Source organism: Corvus brachyrhynchos, unplaced genomic scaffold (assembly GCF_000691975.1).
Source record: "Corvus brachyrhynchos isolate BGI_N302 unplaced genomic scaffold, ASM69197v1 scaffold28, whole genome shotgun sequence".
In the NCBI taxonomy this organism is placed as follows: domain Eukaryota; kingdom Metazoa; phylum Chordata; class Aves; order Passeriformes; family Corvidae; genus Corvus; species Corvus brachyrhynchos.
Genome location: NW_008246058.1, coordinates 10,061,617 through 10,083,451, shown reverse-complemented (window position 1 = coordinate 10,083,451; position 21,835 = coordinate 10,061,617). Strand labels below are relative to the sequence as shown.

Genomic DNA, 21,835 nt, shown 5'->3' with positions numbered 1-21,835 from the left:
AATAGATTATGTAGATGGGCCTCTACTAGAACCTTATGTCTGAAGAACAAGTTTCTAAGTTGAGTTGCATAAATAAGTGCCTAGAAGAGGAGGATTCAGTGTGAAGCTTTTAACGTGATGCACTCCACTGGTCTGTTTGAGAGCCTGTGGACTATCCTGCCTCCCACTGTTATGAGTCAGCTACAAACTCTGAAATGCTGTTTAGGCACATTCAAGATATGGTTACGAGTTAGTTTGCTCTGGGGAAGTTGTGACTCAGTCCCTTTTCGAAACATCCTCTGCTAATCTGGAGAAATCTGCCTGTGATGAATTCTTTTTATCCAGCCCAGGTGCCTCATTGATTTCAGGAGTTAAAAACTATGCCTGTTCTGCCAGCAGGCTGTACCCAAGCCAGTGGCAAACATTTTCTTTGGATTTCAGAGTTTTATTTTAAAAATAAATGCAGAGCATTGTATTAGCATAGTTTGTTCCATTGTGAAATATCCATTTATTAAAAAAGTATCACTTAAGCTCTTACTGTCTTTATTTTGTTTTTTTTTACTGTCTTGTGTTACTATGTGGCAACTAAATAGAATTCAAGTTTTAATGGTATCAGAGCTGTTTTAGTACATGAGTGTAATTTTCAGGGCAAATAACTATTCCCAAGGGGACTTGACAGTCTAGTGCCCTGTATGGAAGATACTTAAAATTAGTCTTCTAACAGACAGAATTTCAGTTTCTGACCTTGTTTTTATCAATTCATTTTATTGCTTATTTCAGAAATTGGTATTTACTTTTATTCAGAACTGGCATGCCAGGTTATTGAATTATCAGCCAAGGCCTTATTTTTTTTTTTTTTTTCTATTTTGTCTTCTTCTAGTTTCTGTGTAGATAATTATATTCACAATAGGTTTTGTGGTTCTTTGTGTAGTTTTGTCTTCAGGAGCTCAGGCGGCAGTTTCCTGGGAGCCACAGAGTTAAACGGTTAACTGGAATGCGATTTGAAGCTATGGAAAGGTAAAACCTGAATTTGAAAAAAACATACTTTCTGTCTGGAAAAATGTTTGCTCTTTCTTAAAAAAGATTTCAGCCATTACAGAATGGCGAAATAATGCTGGGCAGTTTCTTTATAGGAAGTAACAGTGTGCATGATCATATTAAGATTTTTAGACACTTGTGTTGCGTTTTTGCGGGTACTATGCAGTGTTTCATTTTTGCAATCTTCCCATCAGAGATCAAAGATCAGAAGGATCTCTTACTTGACAGCAGAAGTCATTATACAGTAGAACACCGCACAGTTTTTTGGCAGATTCTGTGAGGTGTAAGTTTCATCTCACAGAAGCAGGGGAGCATACGAAAATCAGTGCCAGCATTTTTTTTGCCGTAATTGTTCTATACTCCTGATTACTGCAGGGTGCAGCTCTTTACTCTTGTTTTCTGAGCATGGGGAAATGAACTTAAAAAGGATTAAATCTACAGAGTTTGTTATAGAAAAAAAAAATCAAAAAACATATGGAATAGAATGGCAGAACATAAAAATCAGACTGACTTTCTTGAAATATCCTATAGAAGGGTTATAGGGTACTAAGTTTAACAGAAATTACTAAAATAATGAACAGATTAAAACTTTGCAGCTTTCCAAATGAATGACCTCAGGGCTTGAGAATGAACTTTATTGTACACGTTTCTCCTTGGATACATCTGTATTGTCAACATTCTGTTTGATAGCACTTGGGTGTTGAGAATGACTTCCAGGGACTTTGAATGATAGAAAATCTGTTCCGTGCCACATTTTGCATACAAAGTTGGTGAGTTTGGAGCCTTTGGGCCATATTGATAAAAAGGAATTGGAAGTACACCCTAAATGGGTTTTGAAAAGCTACTTACTTAGCATATGTTCTTCATCCATTACATTCTTGCAAAATTAGCTTTGAAAGTGGTATTTAATAGGAAACACTGATAAATGTCTGTTGCTTGGATCGAGAATGAATAAATGGACTCCATTCACAGGAGCTGTCTCAGGGCAACCAGATGCTCTGTGTTTCGCACTCACTTTATATAAAATACACATTCTTGAAGAATTTCCATTAAACCTAGCTCTCTTGTCTTCATTTTATATAGGGTAGGAAGACAGTGAGAGAATGGCAGCAGTTCTTCCCCCTTCCTGAAACCTATTCAGAAGTACAATAGATCATAATTCAGTTCAGGCTTATGTGACTACATTAAAGATGTTATTGCATGGGAACTGATCTTTGTGGGAGATGACTGCTGCACAAACATTATGTGTGGTTTCAGCAATGAAGCACTATTGAGCCATAGTTTTCTGAAAGTGCTCATGAAAATTCTTGACAAAACGTCTCTGTCAGGTCAGATCCTTGAGATTAGAGTATCAGGGAGCAGAGAAATTAATAAAAGCTGGTTTCATGTCCATAGGTTTTCTCTAGAAGTCAGAGAAGAAAGAAGCTTCAGCTTGGGGTTGTTTTAAACAGGAGCCCCTGTGCAGGTGCTCTAAGCCATGCCATGGAGGAGCCTGTCTCTCCACTGACTATAAAGGAAGTCTAGGAAGATTTAGGCTGGAGGCATCATGTTTTTAATTGAAGTGAACTTCTTAAATTTTAGGACTTGTAGGATCTAGGGAGGATTCTGCTTTCCCCAACAGGAAGAGGAAACAGTGAAGAACATCCCCATAGAATGAGACAGCCCTGTACACACTTGCTAGTAAAAAGAATAATGTTCTGGAAGTTCACCCTGTGAAGCTGGGATTATGGCCATCAGTCAGTTTTTTAAAATGCATTTGACAAAGCAGCAAGTAACAGAGAACAAAAATACAGCGTTTTACAGTACATCTGCTCAAGTCTATAGCAGCCACCTTCTACTCGTTTCTGGTTTTGTGCTTCCTTTCGCACTAGTTCCTATACCTTGTGGCAGCTGGTCTGGACAGCTGAGCTATGATAATGTCAGCAGTGCTTAGGGAACAGTGAGAGGATGTAAATGTGTGTCTAAGGTGATGTCTAAGGAATGCGGAGCATCAAAAATCAATCAGCAGTATCTCTGAAAAGCTACATGTCAAACTCCACATGAAGACACAGTGTATGCCCTAGTTCTGTGGTGATAGCACAACGGCTGTGTAGTGAAATATGGTTTGAATTACTTCCTTTGTTTGGGCCATGTACACAGCTGACTGAATGCACAGATCTGTTTCCCAGAAGGTTTGAAGTGCCCACAGCACCTGAAGTAACCTGTTTCAAGCATAGTTCAGATCGCAGAGTTAATTGATAAATAAATAATAAAAAGTGGGAAATGGTGGAAAACATTTTCTTTCAAGATTTATGTTACAATCTGGGGTAGAATCCTATAGGAATCTTTCCAGTTTGCTGTATGCAGCTGTTCATATAAAGTCACAACAGAAGAAACTTTACATGAAGTTCTAAGTTAAAACAATGAAGTGAAATGTCATTATTTTGGATGGCTTTTCAAATTTTGGAGTTTCTGTTTCTTGCGAGATGTGAAAGGGGGAGTAAGAGATGTGATGGTTGGACCTATCAGGTATAGATAAAGAGAGAACAGACAGGAGAGTAAGATACTGGGTGTAAAATACCTAAGTTGTTGCTGAAACGGTATTCCATGAAGCAATTCCCATATGTTTTTCTTAATTGGTGACATACAATACTGCTGTTGATACTTAGCACTCACTCAAAAGAATTTTGTGTAAATATAGTTTGCTTATTATATGTATATTATATTTCAGTTTAAAAAAATGCAGGAGGGTTATTAACTATTGCAAGAAGAGTCAAAAAGTCAGAAGTTCTGTCTTAACAGAAATAAATATGACTGATTTCTTTGAACAGGTATGAAGATGCTATCCAGTTATATGATAGAATTTTACAAGAAGATTCAACTAACACAGTAAGTTTAAAAGATAATTCTAAACTGCAGTGATGTGTTGTTTGAAACTGTGACTATATTTTCTGTGTTTCACTGTGGAAAAATGTGTGTCTATATTACTGTGTTTTTTTCCTTTAGTTTTCTGTTAAAATAACCAATGTTACCTTCATTTCCTGGTGGGAAGATGTGATATAATACCTGCTTAAACAAGGATTTTAGGAGACAGATTATAACTAGCAATCTTTCCAGAAGTCTTAGTAGTGTTTAGAGTTGGGCCTTTGCACTCTTTCATTTCCCAGAGTATTCAGTATTTAAAAGAGTAATATAGTTTGCCATGTGTCTTCTATGTTCCTAATGCATAGTCTTGCTTAAGGATTAACTATTAATACACTCAGGTAGTGCTTCAATAGCAGTTATTTTGATGTATGTCTGGGACACTTTACTAGCTCTTGAATCAAAATGCGTAAAGCATGCCAGTTGTATAAAACAAAATCTGAGACAGACTGTACTGTTCTTCTAAGCATTTTTGGAATACTGTTTGTGAAAGCCACTGTGAGCTATTAGCTGCCAAAATAAAAGTCCAGAGAAACTTGTAGCAATATATTTTCATGGATTTTTTTTTTTCCCACAAGGATAAAACTTGAAATATGAAGAAACTGTGGAGTTTCAGATTCTTGTATGACATACATATTTATTGGACAGTTAATAAATTATTATTAATCATTGTGGGTATAAGTGTTACTTGGTTTTGAGGAGCTGTCTATTGGGTAAACTGTGTAAATGTAATACTAATCGGCTATTGCAGATGTTTTGGCAATCTCAGGTAAATCTTCCTAGGTGTGTGTTGAACCTCTACCTTTCTTTGGTCAGCTTATTTGATGAGGTCTGCTATTCAGGGGGGGAAAACCCACAGAAACACAGATAACTGGGATTAACTAGGCTATGCCAGAGCTGGATATAGATCAAGTGCCATCCCTTAAACTAAGTAAACCATTAAAAAACCCCACAAAACAAATTAAAAAGCAAGCAGTAACAATAAAAAACACCCCAAACCACTAGAAAGTTATTTTCGAGGCAACACATCTGGAAACAATACCAAGTTGAGCACTTGGACACAGTGGTAGGTTAAAGTCTGTCTGTTAGCAGCGATAGAACTCAACAGATCTTTTGCAAGGGTAAAAAGAACTATTGCAGTTCTTCACTCTTCTTTTTCACTCTCCCTGAAGAAGTAGAAGCTTGAGCTCAAGAAGTTTTGAGCACAAGCATAGGTGTCCCCAGTAAATGGTGGATTTTATCTGTGCATGGCCCAAAGAGTTTCAGAGACACTAAGTCTTCAGAATCATGTAGAACCAATATGGAACCCATTTGCAGTGAAGTCACAGAACGGGTCACCTTGGTGCGTGTTTTATGACCTTTTTCTGAAAAGTGAAAAATGGAGCACCGTATTACAGTGACTTTTATGGACCACAGATCTTCGAAGCGTGCATTTTTGGCAGTTCTACTCTTCAGCTATCTCAGCATAGCTAACAGCATCTGAGTGGTTTGTTGGATGACTTTATAAAACGATATATTTAAATAAGTGAAATGCGTGATTATTTCTTTATTTGGATTTCTTCCGTAACCAAATCATAAAGATTATCCATAAAGTTGTAATAGTTAGAAGCATAAGCTGTAAATATTAGAACAGTTGTGTGGTTGGATTTTTTAAGATCTGATAATAGAATTGGAGAATGTTAAATGCAAAGGAAAAGCTCCTTGCTATATAGCTGTAGAATTGGTTGAGTAAGGCTTGCATGTCAAGAGTGAAAGTTAAGTAAAAAGTTTTGATAAATTGTCATGTGCAGATTTCTACGTGTCATTTACCTGTTAATTATTTCCATGCACACATGTGGCTGCTGTAGGAAAATATTTCAAGATTTTAGAAAAGCAACTGTTGCTGAGTTTGTCTTGGCACTCACCTTGCTTTATAGAAATTTCTTCTGTCTGCTGACACATGGAGTTGCTTATATACATTGAATGTTTTGGCAAGTGCTTTAAGTGAAACATAGACATTTGTTCACACAAATAATGTAAAAATCATGCCTTGCACTGACTGATCAAAAAGTAGCATGGAAAAAGATTTTTCCAAAAAATTACTTCCTTTAGACACATAGCAGAATTTTCCATTCTAAAAAGTAAAATTTGAACTCACATTATGTAATGGACATTTCCACTTTCATCTGAGGTTTTGTTGCATGCAAAGCACTGAAATTAAGGTAACAGTAATTATTTTATTTGATTTCTTATGATAGAATTCAAAATAGTCTTTATTTTTAAAATATGATCATCTCTAAGTTTTATCTCACTCTGCTCTTACTTGCTGAAAAAGATAACTCATTTGACAATGGAACAATGTTAATGTCACCTCAGAAATTTTGTGTCATTTTTCAAAGCATGTAGATGTTGAGTAATAGTCACTTTCTAAAGACTTTAATGATTAAAATGTGGCTCGTGAAATGCATAACTTGCATACATTTCAATAGGGTAAGAATTGGAATCTTTTCCGTTCTGGTCTATTTTGATTGAAGTCATGGCATGTTAGAGGTCAAGCTGACAGATTACTTTTATTGAGGCTGCGTAGTATTTTCTATCACAGGGCTCTTTTTATTAATTAAAATTTCATGTAGTGTCCAGTTAAAAATGTTGATAGTGATGCTGAACAGTTACTGATTTGTTTGTAGGTTTTCAGATAAAATGCTTGTTCTGTTTCTCTGAACAAAATAAAAGAGATTCATTGGTTTTTTAGTGGTGTTGGTAGAAAGGACTTTTTTGTTTGTTTTTGCTCTTTATGTATTTTGTTGATAAATCCTTATCATGCTCTGCTTTGGAGGAAAGCCTTCTAGGTAGACAATTTTTCTTCAGTTGGGCACTTCTTGAGGTGGTCTGCCCAGCAGTGCAGAGAAGATTGTTGATGAGAAAGGAAACTGAGTTCATGTGATCAAGACTTAGATTGGTGTCTAACCCACTCCACTGTCATCCTAGTGCACCAGCAGTTTCTCCTGATTATTCAGCTCAACCATCAAGAAGATTGCAGAGCACTTGGTCAACACCAGGGAAAAGTGAGATAAGGCACAAAGTTCTGCCTTAATTCTAATCCACAGAAAATCTGGTGTCTTTATTAGGATAATTTGTCAGCCGTTTTTCTTGCCACTTTTTCAACCAAGCTTTTCATGCAAGACACTCTGTATGCTTCCTTAGCTTAGGACATGTGGATAGTCTCATTAACTTCTTGGGTTTTGTAATATAATTGTGTGAATGAATAATTAAAATTTTCGTCGTAAGACAGTGTTCTGATCAACTTTACTGTTATGGGAGTGGGCAGGGACAAGTGTATGTGTATGGTCACGTGAAGTTAGCATATGGTCACATGAAGTTGCCCTTTCTCTTACTGTTTTGAGATGCTTTTTGTAGATGAGCTGGACGTACTTCAGAAGAGACACAGGAGGTTCAAGACCTCTGGGAACCCAGAATACTAGAAAGATTCAGAGCAAAATCATAGTACTTAGTATCATGTAAATAGGCAGCAATTATATACCATGAATATCTGAGTTCATCTCTTTCTGTGATTGTGCATTACTACCATCTGGACAGTATAGGTAACCCTTCTTTCCCCACCTCCTTGTCTACACTAAATAAGATGACAATAACGAGTGCTGAATTGGAGCATTGCTTATCTGTTTATCATCTGAACTGTGATATTTCCTTAAAACTGCTGCAGCAGCTGTGAATTCATTTTTAACAGAGACCTGTGAAGATCTTGCAGCTTTGTACATTCATCTACAGGATGCTCTGAGTTGCAAAAAGGAAAACTGCTCACCAAATGAAACATCTAGTGGGGAGAATTTTCTGAGGTGACATGGATGTTTCATTAAATATATTGGCAGCACTGCCAGGAAAGACAGAGCTAGACCTAAACTTAGGTGTGTACAGTAGTAGTTTTTAAGGGAATCGAGAAAGATAGCTTGGCACTGTCTGACGCAGGATGGAGCTCGTGAGAGGTGTGAAAAACTGCAGCTGCTACTTTGGTTAGTTCCCAACGAAAACTGATGGGTAAGCTGGAAATGCACTATGTGGTCCTAAAAGTACGGGTTTTTTGCTTTTGACGGAGCGTCATTTACCATTGCAGGGTTTTTTTGCTTCTTGTTCAGTTGTGATCAGTGAAGAGAGCAGAGTGCATTCCATTTTTCCCATGTTTTGTGAGTGTAGCACTTCCAAATGTTGATGGAGATTTTGTATCTTGAAATTAAGTATTTGAGACATAAGAACAGCTGTACTGCAGTTGTGGCAAAAGTCCGTTTTACTTGTCCTGTGTCTGACTTTGACTTATTGCAGATCCAGAGGTGTGTAAGACCAGGGCAATGACAGTTTGCTGTGGTCTGTTCTGCCACTTTCTTTTCATCTTCATGTTGCGGATTTCCTGTGCCAGAAGTGATAACTCTGTTTTTAATGGCTCTTCATGAAATTTCTGCATAGATTTATTTTAAATTTGTTTAAGTTTGCCATGCCTACATCTACAACATAATTGAGAAATTAAATTTTGTAATTGATTAATGGATTGGGCAAATCTCCTGGGTTTTTTTCATTCCCACACCTTCAATCTAACAATTTTATTTAATGCCTCTGAATTTGTCTGTTACTGTCAGCAGTTGTTTTCACCTTATTAATACTCATGACTTTAGGGATCTTTTGCACTTTTTTCCCCTCTTAACTAACAAGTCCTAATGTGCAGCAATTCTTGTTGCCATTCTGTGCCTTTAACTCTGCTGCTGTTCTGAGTGTCAGTTGTGTGTTTTTTCCTTTATTTGGGTGAGAAATGAGAGGACAGAACAGCAGTCAGTAATGCAAGAGCATTATGAACTTAAAACCAACAAAATGATGCCACAGATGTGTCTTTTCTGTATTCTTTTCTGTATTCATTTCTGTATTCTTTTCTGATAATTCCAGTATCACCGTATTTTCAGTTTTGGGTTTTGGAGCAGGGTTTTTAGATTTTTTTAAGATGGCTTCTGAACACTGAACTGATGTTTTATAGAACTGTTTATTGCAAGTCCAGTATCTCCCTCTTAACTGGATAAACTCAGCTTTTTTGTGTACATTAAGTTAGTATTGTTTGACCCTATATGCAGCCAGTTATGTAGATTAAGTTTCAGGGTTTGTTTTATTGTGCTGATAAAAGTATTTATTATGATTCATTATTTTGAATGCTATTTTTTGCTGTTGTCTTTTGTTCTTTATACTTAAAAAACTCCTTATCAACATTTAACTTTACATCACTATTAATTCCCTTGTTAGATCACTTACCAGGAGTGCTGATTAGTAGTTTTTAGTACAGGTGATTCTGGGATTCTCAGTGCAGAGAGCCCTTTCCTTTTTTACTTATTTATCCATCCCCTATTAGACTGTGGTAACTCTAGTTTCCTTCAGAGCTTTCAGCTTCAGGGTGAGACATCTTGTTGAAATTATTTTTTAAGTCAAAGATGACTTTTACATGGATCTTTATTCATCTACACTTAGTGACTCCTTGAAGAACTCCAGTAGATTAGGGAAGCCTTACTTTCCTCTGTGTAAACTGTTCTTACTTTTTGTTGGTATATAGCATTTTTCCTGTTTGCCAGTTCCAGGCTTTAGCTTTTCAGCCTTTACAGCTTCTACCAATTTGCTCCATGCTGGTGTTAGTCTTTATAGGTTGTTTATTGGGTTCCCCCAGAATTCTGTAACAAGTCATGTTTTGCTTTGACATTATCCCTAAAGGAGCAGCTTCAACCCAGTGGCTCTGTGCCTGCATAGGTTTGCAAGACTTAACTGTCTTTCGTAACTGACTTTGAAAAAAAGTCTGAATTCTGGTAAGAATACGTTCTTTATTGTGGTTGTTTTTGATTACGTGCTATTTTTTGACATCTGTGTAATTTTTTCCGTGCATCTTTGTTGTAGTTGTTTACACTTGTTTTGATTTGCATATTGCAATTTCAAGAAAAATGTTTCAATGTATCAAACTCTTAGACCAAATGCACATTTTCTAAAATATTAAAAAGAGAGAAAAATTTCTTTTTAAAATGAAAAGTATCATTTGTTTAATGCTGTAGTAGTTATAAAGATAAGAAGTTGTTCCTTTCCTAGGGGTGTTAATCCCTGAAAATTCTCTTACTAGTACTTTCTTTGCAACCATGAAATTTAGAACAATGTTAGACTCTCTTTTGGTATGTTCTACTAATGAAATGCAGAAGTTGATAAATGTTCAAGTCTTCGCTTCATTTTGAGTCTACTTAATGCTAATTAAAAAGAATCATGACAAATGGACGATTAGTTCTTATGCCAGATTAGGAATTTTTAGTCTTTCAAAGAAATACCTTAGAAAGGTTCACTCCTTAACAAATTTGTACATACTGAAGTACTTTTGTCCAGATGATACTGTTTCTGTAAAGTATTACTTTAAGATGCTTGTATGTTTCAATTAAGAATTGTGGATTTATAGAATTAGCCAATAACCATTCTAGAGTTTTGCTTTAAACTCTGGAAAATTGATGGGGGAAATCCATGTCATAGTATCTGCGCGGTCAAACACTGCAGATCTTGTTACAGCACTGGAGGTTTTGCCTTTTCATTTTTACTTAAGGTGGAAGGAGAAAGAAGATTGAGTTAGTTTTTGTATGAGGCTTGTTCTAGAAAGCCTTACTGTTGTGATGTGAAGAACTGAAATGTACTCTCTAAATGCTATTTTTTAAATCTTTATCAAGGTAATTGTTTGTGCCTATTTTAGTGGGCTTCTTAGACTTCAAAATAATTTTAAGTCCCTGTAGTTAAAAATAAATTTCTCAAGAATATTCTTGGTTGCCTTGAAATTAATAATTCAACAGATTTGTACTCTGCATTTTGCAGTTTTTTAGTATCTTGCAGTAGGTCCCTTAAAAGTGAGTTTGTATTTTGATATGTGAGGTTTTTGGTAAAAAGGACCTTTAACATAATAAAACATGAAATTGCCTGGTTTTCTTTTATCAGCTGGTTGTAAGGCAGGTAATAAATTGGAAGTATGATATAAATGCTAGGTAAAGCTTCTGTAGAATTGGTGTGAGTCTGGCTTTACTTAACAAGTAACTATTTTTGTATGCTAAAGTGGTTATTAGTGTTCGTTGTGGTTCTGTGCAGTAAGGCATTTTGTTTAATTCGTATGGAAATAAAGAAAAATTGATCCTATGAGTGTAAATTGTCATTAATTATACTGCTGTCCTCCGGATGCTCGGGAAACTGTGTGAGCCCCAGCTCACAGAGCAGCACTTAAGTTGACTCACACAGTGAGCTCATGGGCAGTATAAATGAGAACAAGAATTAGAAGTTTGCAGCACACAAACAGGCCCATGTTTTGGTTGTAATGCAGACCTTTTTGTATATATTTTTCTTAACGTACCGACTACTGGAATTACTGAATTTTACTTTTATTTACAAAACCTGATAGACTTTATGATTCAAAGAAAAACTAGGAAGTCAGGTGGGAAAGTAGTTTGTGAATACCATTAAAATTAAAAGCAGTAGTAGTATGTTTTCATGTCTATATTTTTTCACCTGTCATATCATGACTGTGAATCACAGATCTGAATACTTCAGATCTACTGAACACTCTGTGCATATCTCTTGGCTTTATGATTTTATTCAGGTGATGGAAAAAGTTAGAATTTGCTTTAAAAAAACACTACATCCTCACTGAATTCTTTGCAGTGATTTTAAAAAGACTTTCAGAAATTCTGTGCTACTAAACAATGTTTTGTTCTTCCTCAGGATGTCACCACTGCTTTGAGTGGCTGAGCCTCTCTTTTGTAAACTCAGGGTTTTCTGTAAATAAACTTAGCTCCCAGCATTTCTGAGGGTGAAGAGAGTGCAGATTCCAAACCCAGGTGCTGCTATATTTTTGGTGATAAAAAAGGGAAGTTTTAAATACCGTTTTTCCTATGTAAAAGTGTAATTTTGAAGAAATTTCATGGGATTTGGTGCAGAAGGGAGCTTCTGTCAAATGTATATGTAATTCATTTAATTCCTAAGTACTACCACCAGAATATGTTAATTATGTCTAATGCTTTTGTCCTTGTTATTAGATTGCATTAGATTACATGTTTGCTGTAGGTAAACATCAGCTTCTATTTGGGACTAGAAATAGTTGTAGCTTTTCATAAATGAATGTCTTGAGGCTTCTTTGATTTATGTTACTTGGAAGTGCTGTGGTTAAGAAATAAAGCAGCCATGGAAAATGTGTTTCCAGACTCTTTTGGAGGACTGACTTGGATGCAATTGAAGGAGTTGCATTAGAAACAAAGAGGAGAGTGACTTATGTAGACTGTTCCTGTTTGCCATTGCAAATTAAGTTGTCATATGCATTGATTGATTTTATACGTTTAATAGATTATTTTAGTTCTCAAGGGTTTACTTTAATCAGGCTCTTGATTTCTTTAAATTTTGAAAATAACTGAGTTGTTAATCCAACAGCTACGTTTAAAAAGCTACATTTATAAAGTCAGTAGTCTGTTACCTGCAAAAACCCTTCTGTCTTGGTTGGCTGTACGAATGCTTGATGCATTCCTTTGGCTGTGCATGCTGTTATCCCCACTTTCCCTTTTTTCATGTTTCAGGCTCAGTGGGCAGGTCACTGGGCTGTGTATAATGACAGCTTTGGGTAGTGGGTTAACTCTGCCCTGGTGTTCCCACCATAGCAAGGGGGTGACCTGCTTTACAAACGCTTTGAGAGCTCCATAAAACGTCACAGCGAACAATCACCGGGGTTTTGGTTAGGGTTTTTTTGGTTGTTACTCTATGGTTTTGTTTGTAATAGCAGCATGATAAGCATGTGGGATTATTCTTTTTGAATTTAAAGAAAATAAGTTTAATTATGCTGTTACCTTTATTTTTTTAAAAAGCAAAAATAAAATAGAGTGTTACTGTTACAGTGATAAATGTGTCAGCAGTTAAAATTTCCAGTTATGGCTTTTAGCCAGATGTCGCCCAGTAAAAGTAGAATGGTGTATGTAACTTCACAGGTTGCAGTTTGACAAAGAAGCAGTGGAAGCCACACTGCTTGTGTTCTAATTTGGCCCCTGATGAATGTTCTTTCTGCCTGTGTCTTACGTTTAATCAGAAAAGTCAAATACTTTTTTCCTCACTTGAGTTATTTTCACTGAATTTTCATTGAATACGTGTTTGTGAGGGAGATAAAGGAGATTAATTAAAAGGAAAGAATGAACTTCATGTCAAAAGCATTTCTACCTTTTCTGTTTTGATGCTTGAGCTAGTTTATCCCTCTCTTCTTTGGGAAGCAATTGATTAGTTCAATTGGTGATTAAAGTCTAAAAAATTATTTAGGAGAGTATTTATGTTTAAAATGATGTAAATATACAAGAACTCTTGCAGAGCATATGTGACTGTGAACTTGGGTACATCATGAATAAATTAATTTCAGAGCTATCTGAAATTCAAAGATTAAAATTGTTTAAGATTTTGTTGAAAAGTTGTCTGTTCATGTGCTGTCAAGGCTTCTGAAAGGTGATACCCAACTGTATAAACTCTTTATAAGATATGAAATAGGATGAGAGCTATGAAGGGAGTAAGCAGTGGGACTTAATTACCAGAAAAGTGTGCTTTATACTTTTGGTCATTATTATCTCATGGAGAAATGGCATACAAGAGTGTGTGTACAGGCAGACATCATGTACACTAGACCATCTGTTGTGTCATTTCTGATCACAGTGGTTGTGATCACCCAAGAGCACAGGGATTAGAGGTGAGGAAGGAGGCTGATGGCGTTCCTTCTTTAAGTTATGTTATGCTGGAATTGTATTTTTCTTTTGTTCTCTCAGATTTCTAATCTGATGACTTTCAGGGTGGCTGAGGTGTGCTGTTTGCTGCCAGCTGGGAAGATTCCTTTGTTCTGAATCACACCTCAAGTGTATGTTGATACTCAGTTGGTTTGAGCATGGTGCTGATAACATCAAGGTCACAGGTTCGACACCTGTGTAGACCATTCTAGTAAGAGTTGGACTCGATGAGATCCTTGTTGGTCCCTTCCAGCTCAGAATAATCTGTAGGATTGACGACACCTACAGGCCTGAAAACTGTAACCAGCATCATTCAGAAGCTGGAATATTGGATTGAAGTACAGAATAATCAACTATTACAATCCTGTATATCTTATCTGCTTCTGGTCTCTAACAACTTCTGTGTACTTCAAAATTTAAATACATTATAATTCTTACAACTCATTTTTATATTGTTTAAATTGAAATACTTTTCTACCCACATATCAAAGTACTGCTCAGATTTTGCCATTGAATTGACTATTTTGTATTCCCTTTACATTGCAGAGCCTACTTTGTGCTCCAAGAATGATGAGAGACTTGTTTAGGAAATTGTTGTGTATTTAGCATTAGTTAAAGATGGCATTCAGCACTCCAACAAGAATATTTTTTAATGGCTGAAAGCCATACTTAAACAGAGTACAACTAAGATGCATCTGTGAGATTTTCTAGGACTCAGTCACCATTTCTCCTCTCTAGTCATGGATCTTGTGAATGACAAGGTGGGGTCATTGGAACGGCTGAAGATTAGCATCCCCTGCTGTTTTGTAATTATCAGAATCTGGACAGTCATTTATTTGAATGAAATAATGCATACAGTTTGTGCCTCCAAAGAAAAGCATACATAATGCGATTGTAAGAAGAGGTTTTCAATCTCTCAGTGGGATGTCATAGGGTATGTTTATAAACTTCAACCTAGCAGTGTCTCTGCAGTGGAATTCCACTGGTATTGAGATAATAATTTGCACAGTCAAATTGCTTTCCTTACAAAAACCCAGGGAATTATGAGGCCTAATCCTTTATTAATGTCAACCCATAGGCAGCAAGAAAGCGTAAGATTGCCATTCGAAAAGCCCAGGGGAAAAATCTCGAGGCCATCCGAGAGCTGAATGAGTATCTGGAACAGTGAGTGTCTTGCAAGAATATGGAATGTGTTTTTGCCATTCTGATAAATCTTTTTAATTAAAATGGAATTTGCATTTAATTTACGCTTTTGCTTCAGTGCTAGTCATTTGCAGAATCCCTTGCACATTCTTTCTTTTTTTTCTTTTTTCCTCTCTTGTCGTCTCTGTACAGATTTGTTGGTGACCAAGAAGCTTGGCATGAACTTGCAGAACTTTACATCAATGAACATGAGTAAGTTGTTTGCTAAGTCCACATAAAAACTGTTAATTTGAAACCCACTCTGTGTAAGTCAAAAACCTCAGTGATTTTTTTTTTTTTAAGGACTAGTGATACAAAGTATGCTGTCTCATTTCCAACATGACAGGCCTCAACTGGAAATAATTACCAAGCTTACGTGGCTACCAAATACTTTAAGAAGGCATTTGATTTTCAAACAGAAAGAGTTTACTTAATTACCTGTGTGTTTCAGTAAGTTTTAAAATCTGATGTTTAAAAAAGTGGTTTGAGTGCAGCAGGGAACAGCACTTACTTCCCATCTTTTTTTTTGTTCAAGTGATGTATTTTACTTGTTAGAGATGGTAAATTCTTTACTTCTAAAATCAATTGATCACAGCAACTGATATTCCAATTTTCTTTTAGCCTACGTCTCCCAGAACTTTTAGTAACCTTTAAAAAAAACTCCACAAAGCAAAACATGGATCCAGAGTTGGAGGCATCTGGTCGCCTGGGTACAAAACCCAGTGCGATCAAGAATGCTGAATGTTGTAGTAACTTGCTTATTGGAATTTAATGTTTTTGTTAGCTTTTTTTATTGCTGTAGTGACAGGAGGAAATCCCAGTGTGAGAGGATTAGCTCCAAGCCTTAGTGCAAGTTTTCTAATATCACAGCATTAATTCAAACCTCCACCCAAAGGCATATCTTTTTTTTCCCCTCTTTCTTTAGTTCTTCAGCCCAGCCTGAATTATATCACATTGTTTCCTTCTTTCCTTTTCAGAGGGTAGTAGAAGAATCAAATTGTCAATGAAGAAATAGCTGTTCTCACTGTGAGGGAAAAGTTGTTACCCAGTCACCTCTCTTTGCACCCCATTCTCAAAGAAAATAGTTATTAAATTCCTTTAAATGATGACTTCAGAAATAATCTAGAATTTTGATACCTGGATTTCCATTTGTTCGGGGAAATCTACCAGCCGCTTTTCCAAGAAAACAGCTACTAAAAAAAAATTAGCTAGAAAGATACTTAAGCTTGTCAGATCTGTCAGTACGAAAGTGAATGAGAGAGTGGTGCAGACATATGTATTCCATTATTGGGTTGGGGTTTTTTTGCTATAATCTTTATTATGAAATTGTGCAGTAAACTCCAAGAAAGGAATTACTTTTCCTTGTATTTGTCTTGGTCTATAATTCCAATAAAAAGCAGTATGTAGAAATTCAGTTCATGGAAGGAATTCACAGTGCTCACTGTATTTCTATGAGCATCATTATTATTGATAACAGGGAAAAATTGGGCTTGTGAAATCACCATGCTCTCATTGTTCATAAACACACTTAGATGTACAAGGTTTACGCAGTCCTCAGTTCTACCCTGTTCTGCAATGAGGATTCTGGCTTCTGCTTTTGGAGAATGAGGTGGCTGCCGTTTTATCTCCAAATTGATAATTGTTATAGATACACAACTGTCATAATATGCATTAGAGAAAACCACAGCGTATTATTTTAGGATACAAGATTTTACAGATAATATGGTTTAATATGGTCTCATAATTGCTAAATTGCTTTTACTGCGATATTAGGTATCTACCCACACTGTCCTTATAAACCTTGTGTCTCTGAATTTTGGAATCCTATCACGTAAACTAGTGGTATCGTGTATCTCTAGACGATGCAAATTGTGCAGAAAATTCTATTATTTGAAAGATCATGAAGCCGAGATTCTTCTCAATAAACCTGCATTTTGAGCTTGACTTCTTAATTCTTTCTGAAAGCTTTCAGAAAAAAAGCCTCAAGGACTAGCCTTTTCTTTTCAAATGATAAGGATTTGCCCATTTGGACAGGTCTGATGCCATTTTCCTACATAGATTTGATCTGTTTGAGTTTTAGAACTGTTCTTAGTATGATTTTTTTGATCTCAGTTCTGTGGCTGACTGTTGTCAGGTAAAGTTAATTGACAGTGTAAATGCTATGGTCTGTAGTTGGGTTTATGAATCCTCAGGTAGCTGAATTTTCTTAGGAAAAAAATGAATTATTTTGTAGTCTCAGCTCAGTATCTTACAGTACCTAATACCTGTTTCTGCTCATCACGCTGATAAGAAATGGCACTTACTAATAAGAGAGAAGTATATTAAATACTCTTCGTGAGCTGTTCCTTATATACCTAGACTATTAGATTTTGTGTATTTTGTCTTGGTTCTAAACATCATTTTAAAATGAAACATTTTTATTAATTGTGAATTGTGATTTTATGGGGGGAAAAGTAAGACTTTTATTGTGCTGTAAAAAAACGGAAGCGAAGAGCTGTGTACTCTTGTTTCATTTTATCACTGTTTTTTGTATTCCTCAGCTATGCAAAGGCAGCCTTCTGCTTAGAGGAGCTTATGATGACTAATCCACACAACCACTTATATTGTCAGCAATATGCTGAAGTAGGTATTTCAGAAAAATCGATTATGTTTTATTACATTTTCTGTTTTTATGTTACAGAAGTGGTGAAAATGGTTTCTTTAATTTTTCCCTAAGAGATTTAAAAGAGTACACGGAGAATGTTAACATCTCATAGACCTGAATGTGTTTTGAAAACTGTGTTTTCTTACTCAGTGTGACTAAGCTAAATATAAGAGTTAGGGCAGGAATTATTGAAGATAAAAGCTAATTTTAATTGAACTCTTCTTGTTGAAGTTTTTATGCGCTTTTCAAATTAAGTGCATGAGAAGTTAAATTTTTCTACAGCAGTGCTTCCTAGGTGGTTATGATATATTGCCTGTTACTGTGGACTCAGATCTTGAAATCCACATTCCAAATTCTGCCTGAAAGGAGCACTGGGGGAAGAGAGGTAAAAACTAGAGGTAAATTTAGAAGTTTTAGCTCAAGGCTTTAGCCATTTGAATTTATCTTTTTTTTCCAGATTATATTTTTTTTTCCTAAATTGTACTGTTAACTGCTTAGAATGGGTTTAATTTGTTTAGTTAACGTGGATAAAATTGGGTTGACATTAAAACTTGAAAGCCTTAGTAGCTTTCTCATAGAAAGACTTCGAGGCATATCTTGTAGTATTTATCCCTCTTTTTGTTGATCTAATATCTGGAAAAATGAATGGAAAAACAGTGGAGTAATACTCTAAACTTTGTGTGCTATTTTGAATACATAATGAAAGGCATTGTGTTGTTTTGTGTACTGGTTTCATGCGTGCTGTGGAAACATACTGTCAGTATGGATTTCTGGTAGTCAGAATTTAGATTTAAATTTGTGCTGCTTTTCATAAGAGACTATCCCAAGGTTTCAAGTATTTATAGGTGAAAAGTAATCACTCTTTAATCTTGTAGCAATACATTAATTAACTTAATGCTGGGGTTTTTTCTCCTATAGTTAAATATTTTAAAATGTATATATTGCGAAGAACTTGAATTTCTCCCAGGCCAGTATTTGGCCTTTGATAGGACTCAACCTGATTTGAAATGTCATGTGAAACAAACTTGGAGTGAATTTTTGTAATATCATTGCTTCAGAGTGAATTCCTGAGGTATGAATGACATGCAAGTTTCAGGAGCTTATAATTTTTTACAGGTTAAATACACTCAGGGGGGGCTTGAAAACCTTGAGCTATCAAGAAAGTATTTTGCACAAGCACTGAAGCTTAACAACAGAAATATGAGAGCTCTATTTGGACTTTATATGGTAAGCATGATTATATATTTTCCATGTTATCATTTTGAATTATCCTTTGCCATTTGCTGTTTTGTTTTTTCCCCCTGTTGTTTTAACTTAATAGCTCAGATTATTAACACTGTTTTAAAATACGAAGTATTTTATGTACATTTGGAGTATGGACAATTTTGTGCCAGTAAGTACTCCTTACTTGAAGTGCTCTTAACCTTTAAGTCTTGCCTGTATTTTCGAAAGAATTATAATTATTGGCACAGGAAGGTAATTTCTTGAAAAAGGATTTAAAGACATGCTCCTGTCTAGAGGATGATGAACTGCTGAAGAATACCAGCACAGTAGCATTGATTCCTTGCACAGTGCATTTATTTATATAAGTAAAAAACTCTCTTTGGTTCTTAAAGTAATATTTTTTATTCTTTCAGGTAAAAGTGGACATACTTTATGTAGAGTCTTACCTGCTTTTAAAATGTGTTTTCTGATGCTACAGGGAAAAATGTCATGTTTTTAATGGCAATTTGGACATACAAGTGATGTATTTTATATTGTCTATGGTAACAAATTGAATGCGGAAAACTAATTCATAACTCTCAGTTTAGGAAAAGCAAATTAGATTAGATGATCATGTCCAGGTCTAGTTCTTAACTCAATACACAACTGAACTGAAGTTTAATGTAGCTTTAAATAGAACAAACAATAGCTTAAAAAGTTCAGCTAATTCTTACCTGGATGCTGTTTGCCAGTAACTTTAAAAATTTTTTTTGTCTTTTTCCACTGTCACTGTGCATGGGACTTGGACTGTAAGGATGCTGAATGTTCTCTTATTTCATGCACATAAGTTTTATAGTTACACTGGGTTTTGTTTTTATTTTATTGTATTCCTAGTCTGCCAGTCATATTGCTTCCAATCCAAAAGCAAGTGCAAAAATGAAAAAAGATAATATGAAATATGCCAGCTGGGCAGCAAACCAAATAAACAGAGCATACCAGGTTAGTACTTCACCGCTTTATGATACTTTTGACATGCTCTATAGTTCTTTCCTGCACTTTTATCAACTGCTGATCAAGAGGTTAAATAGGACATGTAAATCAGCATAATCTGCTTGGATGTTTTATGTTCTGCTTCAGTTTGATTTCCAGGAAACCTTAATTAATATAAGGTTGATATTTTACATTTATTAATTACTATCATGTACTTAATAACTTTAAACAGATTTTTCCTACTAATATTAACTGAATGTACACTAGTGTAATACTGACCTCCAAGACTTGGTTCTACAGCTATTTTGGTAGAACTTGGTGTCTCTTTAGAGTGACTTTGTTACCCACTTCTGTTTTACTAGAAAACAAATGAAAATTCTAGAATTTTTATTTTCCTTGAGTTTACTCTGACCTTTCAAAATCGTATTTAATTGCCTTAGTATTTGTGACTGAAGTTGGTTTTGTGTAGTTTTGTAGAAAAATGCTTGTTGAGTTGTGAAAACATAGACTTTGTAGGCCATGATCAAAGCTTGCTGAAGTCATTAGGAGTCTTTTCAACTTTTTGAAAAATTAGGTGTAAACTTTTATATTTCCTGTTGTATTATAAGCATCTATTTCTTTCTCTAACTATGAATGAACACATGTTTTAGCTCAGAGGCTCTGCTGTCTGTGCATCCCAAATATAGTATGCTGATTTGACTCCCTTACAGCTATTTTTAATGATCTGCTAATCAAAGTTTATATATAAGTAATCCTGAACATCAAAATCATACTGTCCAGTTCTCCCCACAGTTTTTTCTTTGAGCAAAAGTATTGATACTAAATGCAAAGACTTTGTATACATGTAACACTTCTTTCTCTCTGCAATATTTCAGTATCGGAACCCAATACTTAATTTTTTTTCTTGTTGCTACTGTTTTACAGTTAGTACTACCAAATGGCCTTTTTAAAAGTACCATCTATTATGAAATTAAATTAGATTTTCCTTTTACAACTAGTGCAGTCTTCCTAATACATACTGCATGTCAGTTCCTTGCCAAGAGTGCAGCTTCTTGTGGCTGATGTGTTTTTGATATATTCCAACTTAGAGGTATTTTCCATTTCTCCTAATTGGCCCTGTAGCTTCTGACTGTACAGTGAAGAGTATTGTATCCCTGGGGACAAAATGAAGAATTTTATACCTATGTGCCTAAATTTTATTTCTCTTCTGCTGTTTAAATCACTCTGCTTTTCATTAATAAACCATTTACCTGCTCACAATGGTAAGGTGTGTATGAATTAACTACTTTGTCTGATGTTTCATAAATAACCAGGGCTTCTTTTGACTTGAACTATGCCTGACATTCCTGTAAGCACAGCACTGACAGAAGACTCAAGTATTGCAGAATTCAAAACAAAACAAAACTTCCAAAAAAAAAGGAAAAGAAAAAAACCCAACAGAAACCCAACCAAAACAACCAAAAACTTATAAAAAACTGTCAAAGAATGGAATACACTATGGATTCATAGTTGATAGAACAAAACAGGTTTTAAAAGATGTGTGAATTTTTTGTGAAAACCAGTATTCCATGTTTTACATCTTAGTAAATGAACTGCTTAGATTAGAGTGGATTTGCACATGTTTTAAGTAAATATTGTGATTGGAGTTCAAAGTACCGGTAGAGACTTGCAAGCACTTCTGGGAAACAGCCCCTTTTAAGGTTGCATCAGGGTGGAAATTTAAAACCAGTAGTGGTTGTGGACTGGCCTAGAAGACCTGGAAATAGGCAACTCCTGGTTCTAAATATAATGGATGTTTAATTAAGACAGTTTCTAGTTAATTGATGCATATCCAGATAAGCATACCTGGTTTTTTTTCTTTTCCTTTTTTTCTCTCCACATGGCTTACTGTTAAGATTGTAATGTCTCTAACAAAACATGACTTTTATTGGGATTGGTGTGGTGCTGGGGGCATTTTTGAGTGTGTGGGGTTTTTGGGGGGGGTGATTGTTGGGTTTTTTTTCTTTTAGTTTGAATTTTTTTTAATTACCCTTTCTGTGGAGTTCTTTTGGATACTACATTAAGCATTTTTGGTTGATGCTTACCAGAACAGGCCATGTTAACACAATTAACATGCATG

The 21,835-nt window shown here is 35.5% G+C and overlaps 1 protein-coding gene across 1 annotated transcript in view; it reads left to right on the top strand.

The window, feature by feature from the left end:
* EMC2 (ER membrane protein complex subunit 2) overlaps positions 1 to 21,835 on the top strand; it is a 32,343-nt gene that overhangs the window by 4,174 nt on the left and 6,334 nt on the right. Inside the window, exons 3-9 of the mRNA XM_008642643.2 lie at positions 911 to 996; positions 3,828 to 3,885; positions 14,776 to 14,861; positions 15,033 to 15,092; positions 17,420 to 17,501; positions 18,640 to 18,750; positions 19,621 to 19,725. Coding sequence (XP_008640865.1) covers positions 911 to 996; positions 3,828 to 3,885; positions 14,776 to 14,861; positions 15,033 to 15,092; positions 17,420 to 17,501; positions 18,640 to 18,750; positions 19,621 to 19,725 — 588 coding nt within the window. The remainder of the gene's footprint in view (positions 1 to 910; positions 997 to 3,827; positions 3,886 to 14,775; positions 14,862 to 15,032; positions 15,093 to 17,419; positions 17,502 to 18,639; positions 18,751 to 19,620; positions 19,726 to 21,835) is intronic.